Raw genomic sequence first — 14,412 nt, forward strand, 5'->3', positions numbered from 1 at the left:
TTTTGAGGCCTACATTTAAGAAAGAATACGGAATACTTGCAGCCAGAAGCGGGTGATATGTAAGTCATGTTTTTGTCATGAAAAAGCACCAGCAAAAGAGGGTCTCCTTCCTCTAGAGATCTTGCAGGAGGGGAGACCAGCAATAACTGGTCTCCCTTTTAACACTTTTAAAAACTTGCACAAGTCTGTGGTGCAGTTGTGCCACAACAGAAGATGTTAAACCCTGTCTATAAAAACAGTTATACTACTACAGTTACATTTATGCAGTTGAAATGGCTCTATCCCCTTTGTGTGCATACAGTTGTAACAGCAGAAAGATGCATTATACTTCTGGTGAGGAAGGTTTGATATATTGTATCGGGGAGCCAAGTAATTATTTGAGAGTTCTGTTTTCTAATGAAATAACAGGGATAGATGGGAACCAACAATGTTGTTATAGAATTTATATATAAGAAAAAGATGACACTATACTAAGTCCCGTTAGAACAATGGTAGACATGGGCAGAGGTTTTATTCATTGATTTTTAAAATACACACATCAGAAAGTATCATAAATATTTTTTTTGAGGAAAGTCAACAATAAAATCATGTTAAGTGTACCAAACACCAATACTGTTTCATTTGTTACTTGTTTATTGTCTAATTAAAGAGTACCATACTGAAATTTAGTTTAGTTTCTTCATCAGTAGTTCTACTAGTCTTTGCTATAGCTCTTTGAGATATTTCAAAATTGCTGTGATTAAAATCTTAATTTCTAAAATCAGTAACCTAAAAATGGGGGGGGGGGGGGGGGGAGATAATATTGCTCTTATATCTCGAATAGCAGAAGTGAATATTTGTCATTGCAGCCCAGCATCTTCATGAGAACATCTCATTTTACACTGTATGGTAAAACAACAGATTATATAGTAAGGATGTCCTTGGCTAATAAAAGTATTAGAGCTTCATCAGGTTGATCAGTGTAACTAAGAAGACTATTTTGCTATTTTAAGTTTTAGTCAACTTTTTGACTAAGTTTTATGTATTACTGAACATCTTCATTGTGAGACATATAATCCAAGCCTCCTTGCTGCTTCAGAAATTCTCGGTCCTTTTTTATTGGGGAAAGGGTAGAAGTTTAGTTTGTTGCAGACTGGCATGCATTTTGTAGAAGAAATATGTTGATGTGTCCAGACTGCTGAAGTGGCTGATTTCAGAGGAGGCTTTTGGCAGGTACTTGAAATGTTGCTGCCATTCTCTTTGCTGGTACTGTTCAACATGCTTGAACTTCCCAGTTGACTGAGTGTGGATAATTCACTTGCTCCCTCTAATTCCTTGTGTTGCATTGTGCCATTTCCCTTTGAAATCAGTCTCTGATTGTCAAAACTGCACGGTCTGTCCTTGCAGTGGGGAAGATCCCAGGTAACTCCTTGATGAGGGGCTTGGACCAGGCGGTGAATTCCCAGGTGGGTGCGCCATGGTGAGTTGTCTTGTACATTGCCACTGCTGGCCATCTCCAGTCTGACCTTTCTGACAGGAACACATTCTGTAAATGACTTTGATCTTCTAACTGTTGTATTAATTAAAACAGCATTGACCATTGATTCTGGGAGAACAGATTCATGTTCACCTACAAGAGAAATGCATATATGCATGTTACTATGATGGCAAAAATTAAGGGTGTAATCTCTGTGGCATAAACCCAACTGAAGAGCTTTAACAGATGAGTTTATCCGTACTCTTTCTGTCTGTGGCTGAGAGTAGTGCAAGTTCTTCTGATGCCAGGTTACGGAGTAGAAATATTTCATGCTCGGTTTTGCAGTTCTGAGGACATAAATGGTACCCTAGGGTTAGTCAAATGAAAATGGACATTTATCAAGTCAATATTGATCTAACCGGTACTCTAAGACTCATTAACAACACAGATTGAGAATTGACTTTCAGTAATTAATTGCTTGTAAGCAAAAATTCTTAAGGTGAGCAGGGATTTGCTCCGTGTGTTGGTAGGTGCTGCGATTTGAAAGACAAAAATGTTCTGTTTGATACTGTTTGAATTTTTTATTCACAACTTAAAAATACTGTGACTGCTTCCAGATGAAATGAGTTGTGAATTTCTTTCTTCTTAATGAGGGATCATTAACATATAGGCTTGCATTTTAATATTTTACTGCAATTTTACTATTGTAATCAGTATAAATGGTGTAAAGTAAATAGCTTTTCATGCTAGTGTTGCCTGAATGATCGCTTAGAGGAAAAATCTGCTTGCTCCATGAATGGTATAGAGTAGCTATAACAGTGGGAGAGAATCCTGTCTCTTCTTTTTTTCTGCTATCCCTATAGCTTAATTTCTAAAGCAGTATGAAAGTTACTGTTAGAAATGTGTAAGGCCCGAGGGATAGAAATGCTAATGCTACTTTAATTGCATGTAGCAGCCATCAAATTACTGAACACGACTGGCATTCAGTGCCTTGAAAATGAATAGAAACTGAACCACTACACTAAAGATAAACAGTGCTGTTGATATTGCAAGTACTAATGAAATATACTTCAGTTAGTATAAATACAGTTTAAAGTAGGAATTCTGCAGAATGGTGACCTTATTTACATGGTTGAGTTATAGGAACTGTGTCTTCAGTATGAGTTAGGAAGCATATTAAAGTGAAAAAAACTAGACATGGAAGAGTGCTGATTATGTTCCGAAACAGAATATCTGAATAGCCATTTAAAAAGAATTGCAACCCTGAATTTGAAATTAAGCTAGTTTGAATAGGATGCTGCCTTTAAAAAAAACAACAGTGCAGCCTCCCCCTTTGTAACACTCTTTCCTACCATCTTTACAAGGAAATATTTGAAGATGTCAGACTCACCAGGTTTACTGGCAGCAAGTGAACCTGTACAACAGGGCTTTGACTGAGGAGGGGCTTTAGCTCCTGTCTTTGGCTCACACTGCTGAAGCAACAGCACCAGCATAATATCACAGATTTTTTTTCTGCTCCCTGGGTTGGCCATGTAAGGTTGATCTGATAAGAACTGCTTTGCAGCATGGCTCTGGGAGTGAGAACCATGTCAGCCCACATCTTCTGCTCTCCTGCAGTGTTACCAGGAGAAAGGAAGCTAAAGCACATGCAGAGCTTAGAGACATAGATCTGTTTGTGCATATGTCTATACAGTGAAGTATGCTAACAGAATTTCCTAGGGTGAAACCATTCATAGATATAAGAACACACAGTTTTCTATCATATAACAGTGAGAATCAAAGTTATGACTGGACTTTATCCAGGAAATAAAGCGGAGCTTGGGTGGCTACAAAAAGTCCACTTGCAAAACAGAGCCCTGTGTGTTCTGCAGAACAGCACAGTGTAGCACCAAGCTACAAAAATTAGCACTTGTTCTCCACATGTGAGAAAAAGCAAGAGAGAAGGAACTGAGAAACTGAGGAGATGCAGCTTTGCATGTTCTTGTGCTCTTGGCTGAACTGACATTGATGGGCAACATCAGGTTTTATCTTCAACCTGATGAACTGGTCATCAGAAGAATTACAGTCTGGCTTGAATTGATCAGAGAGTTCAAAGTAATGCATTTAGTCCAATTTTAATAGTCTGGGCTGGTTTTGACTTCAGGTTTGATTTGATTCCTTGGCTACAGGTATGGCACACAAAATTGAGCGGTGACCTTGGGTAGAAATGTGAGAGTCCTAAATGACTGTGTGTTGAATTAACACACATTCAGCACTCTCTAAACTTCTAAAGAAAGCTTTACTTAGGCAGATCTTTGGTCTGTTTTTTTTTTTTTTTTTTTTCTTTTTTTTTCATAAATTGTGCATCATAGCCTTGTTGCAGAGTTGTTTACCATCTGGCCTTTTTCATATGCTGTCATCATAGATAGATACTTTTAAGGTTCTGGAGTGACAAAATCTTATTTCAAGTTAACTTGGCAAATACTTGGAAGAGATCTCTGCAGTCAGAGCCCCTGTGTTTATTCTGTGGTGACTGCTTGTGCTGAATGCTCCCATTTAATTCCTAAAGTAAATACTGTTTTTCAGCTTCTTAGTGATCAAATAATGAATACACTGCTGTATTATCCCCTAGCTGGTAACTTTCAAATCCTGTTGTGCTCTTTGTTCTCAAATAATCAGGAACAGGCAGAAGTGTGAACATGGCTGTGTATATTGGGGAAGGGACAGAAGAAAGTTGTTTTCAGGTGACTTCTTAGTTATTAACCTACCAGTTAAAAACCTAAAGAAATTAGAGAATCTGAAGTTCTGTTTAAACGTCCACAATTTCATTGCTCTGGCAAACAGGTAGTGACATATAAAGCTAAAAGTCCTCAAGCAAACTTGGAGTTACCATTCCAACTGTGGTGCTATAAACCTGAAATGCTCAAAATCCCTGTGGTATCATGGAAGGACAGCTGGCCTGTCAGACAGGAACAATTAGAACAAAGGCCTGTGGCAGAGATTTTTAAAACCATGAGGGACTGAAGGTACCCTCCTTCCATGAGGTTTGAATCTTATGAGATTTTTGTGTCTGGCCTTTGAGGTTTGTGTGCATGTGTGGGGTTGTGGTGGTGTTGTCGTTGTCGTCCCCTTCCCAGCCCAGCCATAATCTTACCCTCTAGGTAGGGAAACAATTTACTGTCAGTACAAAATAGTGATACATACGTGGACTGACTTTTGGTACTAGCTGCAATTTCTGGATAGTTTAAGCTTGTAAATTAAGGAGTGTGGGGCAGTAGGCTATCCCGATGTGGCAATGTTCATTTCTGCTTGACATATTCTTGGAAACTGATGTATATAACAGGTTCAAAGTGCTGAGCTATGTGATAGGTTTTCCCAGCTTCCAAACCATAGGAACGTATAAGGTCAACTTTCAAGACATTGAGAATTCAGCATAACAAACCCCCCCCCCAACTTCAACTGCTTCTAAGAGTAACACAGTAACATGAATCCTTTCCACACAGTTTGTTTAAAGATAGAAGTTCAGTGCAATAGGTTATGTGGTTTTGTGAATGTTTTGGGGTATGTGTATGAAAATATTTGTATGTGAACTTCCAGCCCTATTAAATTTTAAACTTCCCAGACACCATGCAGTCCTACTTTCTTATGACTTTTCTTTAATCTTCAAATGGTCTCCTTGCAAAAAATTTGCTCTGATTGCATGTGTTATATCTGAAGCTTCATTTGAATTTAATCTGAATACAGACTTCTTTCTTTCTTTACCTGACTTACATTTTTGCTATACCTGATTAGATGGGCTCTTTTGTCTTCCAAGTTAGTTGCCTTTTCATACCTGATAAAATAAGCTTGTATATATGTATTTTTTTCTTCCTCACAGAGATTCAAGTTCTTTTAACATAAGAATTTCTAGACATTTGGATGAAAGAATATTGAAGAAGTGAATCTGTTGTCTAGTTCATAATTATGTGTTTTTTCAATTGTTTTGATGATACAGTCTGACACAGCCAAAATCTAGAACTGCTGAAAAATGTAGAGGAAAATGTAAGGAATTAAATAACCTAAGTTCGGCATTTGTTGAGCTAAATACTAACATGAGAGGTGAATGAAGCATGTTTTTCATGTTGGAATTAAATTCAGAAGATGACTTCATTTATTGACTTAGTATTCTCAATATCACTTTAACTTGGAAAGTAGACGAAAATATATCAGTGTAATATTGTAAGCAGTAGTCTAATTAAAAGCTTTAAAATATTTGAAAGTTTCTTACATAAAATCTGTCTGACATAGCAGGTGAGTGATACGTATTGTTACTTGTTTTTCTATTTATGTACTTTCCAAGCAATATGCCGCGAAAATACTTTCAAAACAGGACCTCTTGTTCAAAGCTTGTATCTTAGTAACCCACTATGACTATTAGTATGTTATTTTGTAACAAAAACCGAACTTGTACTAGTCACTTGGCATTTGCTATTGTTTTCTGTAGTCTTGTAGGACACATTTCTTCACACAGATAAAGAAGGGGAAAAGAGACAGAAGACCCAGAATTGCTGTTCTGATGGAAGCATTCAAGAGCGCAGAAATGTTACAGAATACATTGCACAAATACACTGATGATAGACATGAAGTACATGGCTCCTGTAAGAGTTATCATTTATGTTTAGAATTTTAAATTACTGACATGGAACCTGTAAAATCTTATCTCAAACGTGTTCATGTTTCAAATTCATGTTAGTGTTTCACCACCATGAAGCTAGTTGATATAAACATAAGACCACCATTCAGAGAAATGAATAAAACCCCAAAATGACAGAAAAGGAATTCACTTTGTACCTCTCTTGAAGCTGAGCATAAAAAGAATGAAGCTAGGAGTTATTCAAGATTCAAAGAAATAGTCTTTACATCTACATTTATATTTTTTCCTATAAATATAAACATACCTGTTTTAAATACAATAATGTGTGATTGCAGTTTTTGCTTCTGTTTTATGTGGCCATACTGCTCCTCAAGTAAGCTTACATCCATCTTGGTTGGCTGCTTATCACGATCTGAAGCCTGTTGCTCTGAGGTATGAGTCACTGAAAAAATACCAGTCATGTATTTGTAAGCCTTCACCATCTGTTCCAACAAGGAAGAAAAAGTCATGCAGAAGCAGGACGTTTCCTTCATTGTGTTGGCAAGAAAGCAGATTGAGTATGAAGCATCTGAAATCTTCCCAAATGAAGATGTAACTTTCTTCCAAGTACAGTGACTCCTTTCAGAAGTTGTGTGGTCTACTCTGAAGTTGTGGATTTCAGTCAGCTTGTTTTCATGCGGTGTGTCAGGAGCTACTGCCTACAGAGTTCATGATTATAACTGGATAGTTGGATTTAATGTTGACTTAAGGTTGTGAGCATATGAAGCTCTGCCAAGAAAAACAGTGAAATACAAAACCTCGTTGAACACAGTCAGGTGCACAAAGGGCTGGGTAATACTGGTTTATGTAACCATGTTAATTCTTACAGGGATGCTGTCATGGTGACCTCCCCGAGACAGTAGTTCCACCAGGGAAATCTTTCTTCAGGTTTCTTTCCATGTATTTTGTGTCTTTCCCCCTCCACTCTCCCTTCCTTAACTTTCTTCCAGTTTCATTCTTGCTGCTTCTTCTTGGGGCAGTGGAGTGGGAGGGAAGGATTTGTTATACCTTAATAATTTCGTGCTTATTGCTCCCTTCTAAGTATGTGTTAAAAGTATTCAGGCCTGGGTGCGGAGTCAAGATAGTATGTGCCAACAACAATTGGAATTGGGAGGCTGGAGATGGGAATGCCTTACTCTGACTCATTCAGGCTTTCTGCCTTTCTATAAAATGAAATAAACTATAGAAGTAATAATTTTGTTACTGAGAGCTGAACAAACTCTTCAAATGCATGGTAAGCCATATTTTTAAACTTGCTATATGTATAATAGAATTATCTAATAATGAGGCAAAAATTTTAAAAATACATGGCTTTTGATCCTATCAAATAAAGTACAAGACTATGTCTGGACTATGAACTGCAAATTTCTGTCCCTGAAATAGGTCCATCTGATACTGCTTCAAGGGCTCAAGAGAGTAGAATGTGGAAAAAAATAATGCAGTTAAACAGTAGTTTTAATATAATTGTGTCTCTGCTAGGTTCCTTGCAGTGAAAAACACTGCATAAAAAAACATTGTGAAAAGGCAGTGTGTGGAAAGAATGCTGGCATGCTGTATCTTTCCAGTTACTAGCAGAAATTATGTGATGATTTGCATCATAAATGATTTACTGAATCAGGCTCAAATCCTGCAGATCTTGGGAATCCCTTTGGAAGTTTTGCATACGCAGGTGACAAGACTCTAGTTAGGCAGTGCATAGAGTTCTGATAAGGCTCAGCAGGCTTGCATGTGTAAGTCTGCTGTAATTCACTTACTAACAATTGCTTTTCCCTTCCCAATATGCTTGTGTCTTACAAATTGTGTTGCCTTCCTCAACTGCCGTCTTTTTCTGCCTTAGCCAAGGAAAGAACAGTAAACACAGTACTTTGTCAGATACTGTAAATACTCTTCAAGTTAGCTTCTCTCTTGACCCTGGAAAAAGCGCGTGTCGCATTAGAGTTGTTCTGATGTACCATGGCTTTGTTAGATCTACTTTGATATTCTGCCTTCAGTGGTGACAAACACTGAGTGCTCTGTAGAAAGGAGTACCTCAGCTGCCTTGTTTGTTCAGTGTTCCAAGTTGTTGGCACATGCAGTCCTCCTTCGGACCTTCAGGCAGTTGGCTTATACATTGGGGCAGGAGATTTAATTAACCTCATTACAGTTTGAGCTGGCATTCAATACAAACATTATTAATGGTCATAAAAGTTACCCAACCTTTTTAAAATTCCAGTCACACTATTTGACTCGCTGACCTCTTGTGAAAGTGACTCGTGCAACCTATGTGCTGCAGAAAGAATGACCAGGATAGCATCCTTGAACATGAAATGTAAGCTTTGTCTTAAAAGATGTACACTCAACTTCTCATTACAGGAGCATTTAAAGTATAATGAGATTGTATCTGATCAGAAATTATTAATTATTTGTACTGTACCATTCCCTCAGGATCGTGGAAAAGCCATCACACTTAGTTAGGCAAATGGATTATACAAGGCAGTCTCTTCCCAAACAGTTGCATGGGTAATCAGCAAAACCAGAAACCGGGAAAAGAAGCCAGATGCCCGGTGAGATGAAGTGAATGAGTCCAGATGGTACAGCAGAGCGGTGGAACCAGAAACAGGATTAGCTTTTGTTTTGCTGAGCCAATCCCACATACATTGCAGTTTATTTCCTTTTCAGGGAAAGCTTATGAACAGGGCATCTTGATCCAGTCTCAAGGGTGTGTGTGTATATGTATGTTTGTGTGTATACGTGTTTCTGTGTGTATACTTTGCTATCGAGGCATGTGTGTGTCTATATATATATATAGACACACACACACATGTATTACATGTGTGTGATTTGTGAATAATTTGCAACCAGGGTATGATTCATAAAATTAGTTCTAATCTACATGATATCACAAAGTACATAGTCTTAATTGTGGTTTTGATGTGTAGTGAGCTTATGTAACTAATCCTTGTTATTCCACTGAGATAAACTTAAAAATGGATTACCCATGGGTTCTGTTCTTATACCATAGTGGAATAACTTCCTTTGTACCCCTAGCCTGTTTAGGTATTACTAATAAAATAATTTTGTATTGTCATACATACACACAAAATTGTGATTTCTGTTTAAATCAGTCAATCGTTCAGTCTCTAAATTGAGTTACTTGGATCCACAGACCACTGTATACTTTTTAAAATACGCAGCAGGTGGCACTATTGGAGTGGTATGACTGTATATTTGCCTTAGTCTTAAATGTCAAAGGCTTCCATTTGGCTTGTAGGTTGCTGAGGAATATAAGCAGTCAAGCCCGCACTGGCACATATATTTCCTAACAGTACTATAGGTTCTGAAAATTTATTGCCATGATTAGGTTTGTGTAAAAACTTGTCTGTCTTTAATTGAACAAACTCCTGTCCAAAATGTCACCTATGAGTGATTTTTGTTTGATTATCCACTGAAGTCTGAAGTGCTGTATTTCCCTTAAGTCTGTTCTTCCATCACACAATGGAAGCAATTCTTCAATTCTTTGAGGCAAAAAAAAATTGAGAATACTTCATAATCCAAAACCAATGGCTTTTACAACTTGAAGATGTTTACTGCCCTTGACCTTGCTTGCAAAATCTCATTTAAAAAGATGCAACTAATTTTATCTTATACCAATTAATTTGAGAGTAGTAAATTAGGTTTCTATTAAAAAATTGTTTGGAGGACCTTATAGGAATAATTGTTGATTTAAAGATAATTAAAAACGCTCATAATGGTTAACTGACTGAATGCACTTCTGTAACACTGATTTTACTGCACACCTGAGACCAGAGGTATGTATGATTATTCATGTTGCTCATGTGCAGAATTAGAGACATGGCCAACACTGCTCATGCAGGTTACAAAGACAGAATACAAATACCTGTAGATTTTAACTGGCACTGAGGAGGAAATTCAAAGTTACTGTGATAAGCCCCTTTCTCTAGCTTTCTGTAGTGGTTTGGGGTTTTTTTAATTTAAATGCAGTCTTGAGGTGTTAGAAAGTGACTGTTTTATTGTTAGAAAAAGAAAGGTAGAAACAGCGTGGCTGCTGTTATTTGGGTTCCAGACAGTATTAGTAGAATCAATAGTAATTGCTTACTTTTTAATGAGATTTTTGATAAGAGCACATATATTTCTATTATTTGAAAGCACAACCTTAAAGCATGCCACAGTTGGCAACTGGTTAAGTAGTCAGAGCACAGGACTTCCTGATGATGTGAGATTATTTTTTGGTGCTCTCTGCATGTCCATGTTAATAGGATGCAGGTTTTATGATCTTGCGATGTTTCTTCTGATCTGATCTTTCATGTGCTTTCAGAAATAAAGGGTTCAAGCGTGACAAAGGGAGGGTGGCCCAGCTGTCCTTCAAGTCCCTCTGAAGGTTTGGTGAGCTTGGGTCGTATACAGTCCACCTTCACATTTACTTGATAGGATTCGATTTTCCCCTTTTATCCCTTCGGGTCTTTATGTAAATAGAATTAGGTTGTGTGTGTGTGTAGGTATATATCAATATATCTGTATATCAAAAATAAATCAGGAATGTTATTTTGTTAGCTGATCTGAGAAGGTTGCCTGGTTAGTACAGGCTGTAAAATGTCTTGCCAGATTTCTATTCCTTAGATCCCTGAGGTTCCCAAGTGACTGAATTCAGTGTCACTGATACAGCCCTAGTGATCGGGAAGGGTTTTGCAAAACATTGTTGTGTCCAGAATGAATTAGAAGCTGTGGAAAGCTCCAAATTGCTCCAAGTCCAGTGATGCTGGCATCTCTGATCCTGCACTCTGCCTGGGTGTCTGTAAAGACTTAAATCAAGCACACCAGGTTAGCACTGAGGATTTCATACCAGTCATCCTGTGCTTTACCTTTAATACTCACCTCTTTGGCTTTGCATTTGTGGGAACTTGGTGCTATCCAGTTAGTTCCCTTTGCAGAACCACATTCTTTTTTTTTTTTTTTTTTTTTTTTTGTCTTCTTGTAGATGGTAAATGTAGTCATACTGAAGTCAGGAGTCACCTAGGTCAAATTGAAACTGCTGGTTGTGAGGAGTTAAATGCAGCAGGTGTTCTGTATGTGTTTTTTGTGCCTGGCATAAGCAGCATTTAAAAACCTCTGTTCTGTCTTCACTCTATTGGTGCTGAGGATTAAATAATCTTCCTTTGGAGTGTTAGCTGCTGTGAAAAGTAAACTAAAATGCTGAAATTTGCTCTGTTAAGAGGGCTGCTCACTCTGTTGGTTGTCTGCATTGTTAGGACTGGAATCTCTTCTCCTGTGCAAACAATCAGCATCCAAAATTTAGGGTCAGGAGTTGTTCCCTTTGTAGTTTTGCTGTCCTTGTCCACTGAGAACTTCTGAGATTCCCTTTTAGAAGCTACAATGTGCAGAGAAGAAACTGAAGGTATTCAATAGTTAGAGATTTTAAACAAATGAACCCTGACATCTTCCCTTACAGTTTCCCTGTCTTCCTTTGTTCTCAGGTTTATTAAATCAGTGTGACAAACAAGATGGTTAGGTTTACTCCATTTTGACCTCATAAAACTGGCCATGAGAAGAGGGTGAGAGGGAACTGAATGGCCTTCAATAGTCCTCTTCAGAGGATTTTGGAAATTCATTTAAGCTTCCTTGATCCTACAGGTGCCTTAAAATCAAGTTACTGATAAGCAGAATTCACATTTCTGGTACTACTACCTAAGTATATTTTCTATACCAACTACTTCCCTGTCTGTTTTCTATCCATAGATATGATGGCTAAAGCTCTGGGAGGTGACAGCAACCTGTGTTATTTCGTTCTCCCAGCAGACAAAATACACATATAGGAACTCTGTGAGAATTTCAAGCAGGGTATAAAACGAATTGTATAAGCAATATAAATTTTCTGCCTTGATTTTCCACCTGTAAACTACACAATTTTGATTCATTCTTGATTGCAAAATGATTCTTGATCCTGAATCCAAAAACCCTTGATTTTTGTTGCTGAAAAATGCAAGGCTTGGCCCTTATTAGTTTCCACTTCAGGCATTGTTTGAGTAGAAATGAGTTTATCTTTGGTTGTTTTTAATCAATAAAATGTACTTATCTGTAAGGGGAGTTTGATAAGAATCAAGTACAGCATGATAGAACTGGTTAATCTGTTGTTAATGAAAAGTTTTATCTGGCTGACAACATCTTGTGTCCGAGATATTTGCTTTTGAGCATTAGGACACAAACCACTTCAATATTCATCTTCAAGGAAATCTGCTGGGTGTATAAGTTAACCTTAATAAGCCTTGCAAATCACTGTAGTTAAGATAGTCCTCCAAAGAGGATGGTTAAGTACTATTACTATTGTGAGAGTGAATATGGACTTGAAATCTGTGCAGGGAGGAAAGTATCCTAAAATAATTTGCTATTCAGAAACATCCTTCATGTTCATGCAGAGATCTCACGAAGAATTTGTACTGCACTTCATAATCACTAGTAGTGTGAGTCAATGAAATTACATCTGTAAAACTAGAATATGTAAAACCAGATACAATTCTTCAGTGCCTGATTCAGTACCCACTGAAGTCAACACATGTTCTGCTGAATCTGATAGAAGTGAAATTGCAGGATTTTATGTATATGACTAAATAAAAGCTGCAAATTGACCAATACCTATGAAACTGACAGTGTAATTGAGATTGTGTAGTTGAGCCATCATTTAAATTCTTTTCTTGTACCCGTTGTTCACGTGCATGTATATGCTTCTATACGGAATCCTGCGACAATTCTTCATGAGGTCTCTGTAAAGGGCCTTAACTGGTTAATGCAGTATCACACCTGGAATTTTGCATATGCACATGTCAAGAATTAAATCAACCGATAAGTTCATGAAATATTTACTATACCCAAATAAGCTATGACTTCAGTCTCCAACTGTGGTCTGGGCTTCCTCTTGTGGAACTCGCGCATAGGGCTTTTGTTGGATCTTAATACATACTTTCATCTGTTTACAGTACAGTCAGTAAAATTAGAGTGAATAATTGCCACCTCGATCCATTGCTTTTAAACATCAAGTACTTATTCCTACAGCGTGAATAATGAGACTCTCCACAGCATTTGGAGGTATGGACAAACATAATGGTTACCACAAAATCATGTGCAAAAGTAACTTCAACAGGTAAGTGCATATTTAGGGAAAGGAAAACATTTTTGGTGTTATAATGCTATCTCAATAAAAAGAACAGCAACTTAATCTTTTAATTTGTGGTACTGTGGTATTTTATATTATCAGTATGGTTAAACATTGCTGGAGATTTTATGATAACAGAGTACCTGCCACGCTAAGTAGAAAGGGAATGACCTTTAGAGCACGGTCACTGTTCAGATATCTTTCCAGTAGGTAGATCTAGTGCTCAAGCTGAGATTTTTTTTTTTTAAGGTGATGTGTTAATGTGTTATTGTTGTGTTACTTGGAGCTTAACATTGTAAACATCTCTCACCTGATTAGCAGCATTGCACATGACTATCAGGTTACTTGGCAAACAGGTTGGCATTTATCTGACCCAGCTTTCTATGTTTAATGTTTCTGAGGCTAATTAAAGAGCCACAAGATTTCTTATTGGTAAAAGAATTAATTGTGCCAGCAGGCCTAACAGTGCTAGGTCTAACACGGGCTGCGGCGGTTGTGTTGCATGTGTGTAACTGATGTCTGTATGTGCAGTGACTCTTGGCTGTACCATTGTTTCTGCTACGCCAACCTATGCTGATGTATGAATGTGAAATACCTGTTAAGGGGTTAGAAATATTTGGCTGCCCTGCTACTTAGAATAACTAGTTAGATGCCCAGAATCTACTGCTGAAAGCAAAAGGATTGGTAGTTTTGAAGTTGCTGGTGGGCTTCTGTTACTTCCTGTGAAGGTGTGAGTACTTCCACATCCCATTAAATTATGTAGCTAGTATAAATCAGGATATCTGGACAGCTGTCAATATAGTAATGCTAATTTGTACCTGTTCTCTAGCTTGTTGGCACATCTAAGATGATGGGGTGATAATGAAGCATGGTAGTTAGGTTGTCACTGTTTTTGAAGGAGTTCACCTGTGTAAAGCTGAAGAATGCAGTTAAATCTAAATTCACATCGGGGTGTAACTGAGATCAGAGACAGATTTTGATACTTGAAGTGAGAATAAAAAGTGAAAAATCTCGGTATGTAGGAATATGGAGTACAGTTAAAATAATCTAGGCTTTGCGATGAATTGAAATGAATGTGTAGTTGAAGTTAATGTGACAGAGGGGGAAGGAAAAAAGCATTAATTGGCATACTAGTTATAACTTATCAAAACAGCCAAGGGC

General features: G+C 37.6%; 1 protein-coding gene across 1 annotated transcript; it reads right to left on the bottom strand.

Annotated features, from left to right (window-relative positions):
• Window positions 1-475: 475 nt before the first annotated feature.
• C1H9orf152 (chromosome 1 C9orf152 homolog) lies at window positions 476-6,810 on the bottom strand. Its single transcript, XM_074892530.1, has 2 exons — window positions 6,373-6,810; window positions 476-1,609 (listed from the first exon to the last, which is right to left on the bottom strand). The coding sequence occupies exons 1-2, from the start codon at window positions 6,599-6,601 to the stop codon at window positions 1,038-1,040; spliced, it is 801 nt and encodes a 266-aa protein (XP_074748631.1). The 5' UTR covers window positions 6,602-6,810; the 3' UTR covers window positions 476-1,037.
• Window positions 6,811-14,412: the final 7,602 nt, after the last annotated feature.

This window comes from Strix uralensis, chromosome 1 (assembly GCF_047716275.1).
Source record: "Strix uralensis isolate ZFMK-TIS-50842 chromosome 1, bStrUra1, whole genome shotgun sequence".
In the NCBI taxonomy this organism is placed as follows: Eukaryota; Metazoa; Chordata; class Aves; order Strigiformes; family Strigidae; genus Strix; species Strix uralensis.

What these genes read in the sequence shown, in the direction of transcription:
- C1H9orf152 (XM_074892530.1), bottom strand. Translation starts at nt 6,601, where the DNA reads ATGAAGGAAACGTCCTGCTTCTGCATGACTTTTTCTTCCTTGTTGGAA. An exon ending in CATTATTGTATTTAAAACAG is followed by an intron (nt 1,610 to 6,372) that starts GTATGTTTATAT and finishes TTTCTCTTGTAG; the next exon opens with GTGAACATGAATCTGTTCTC.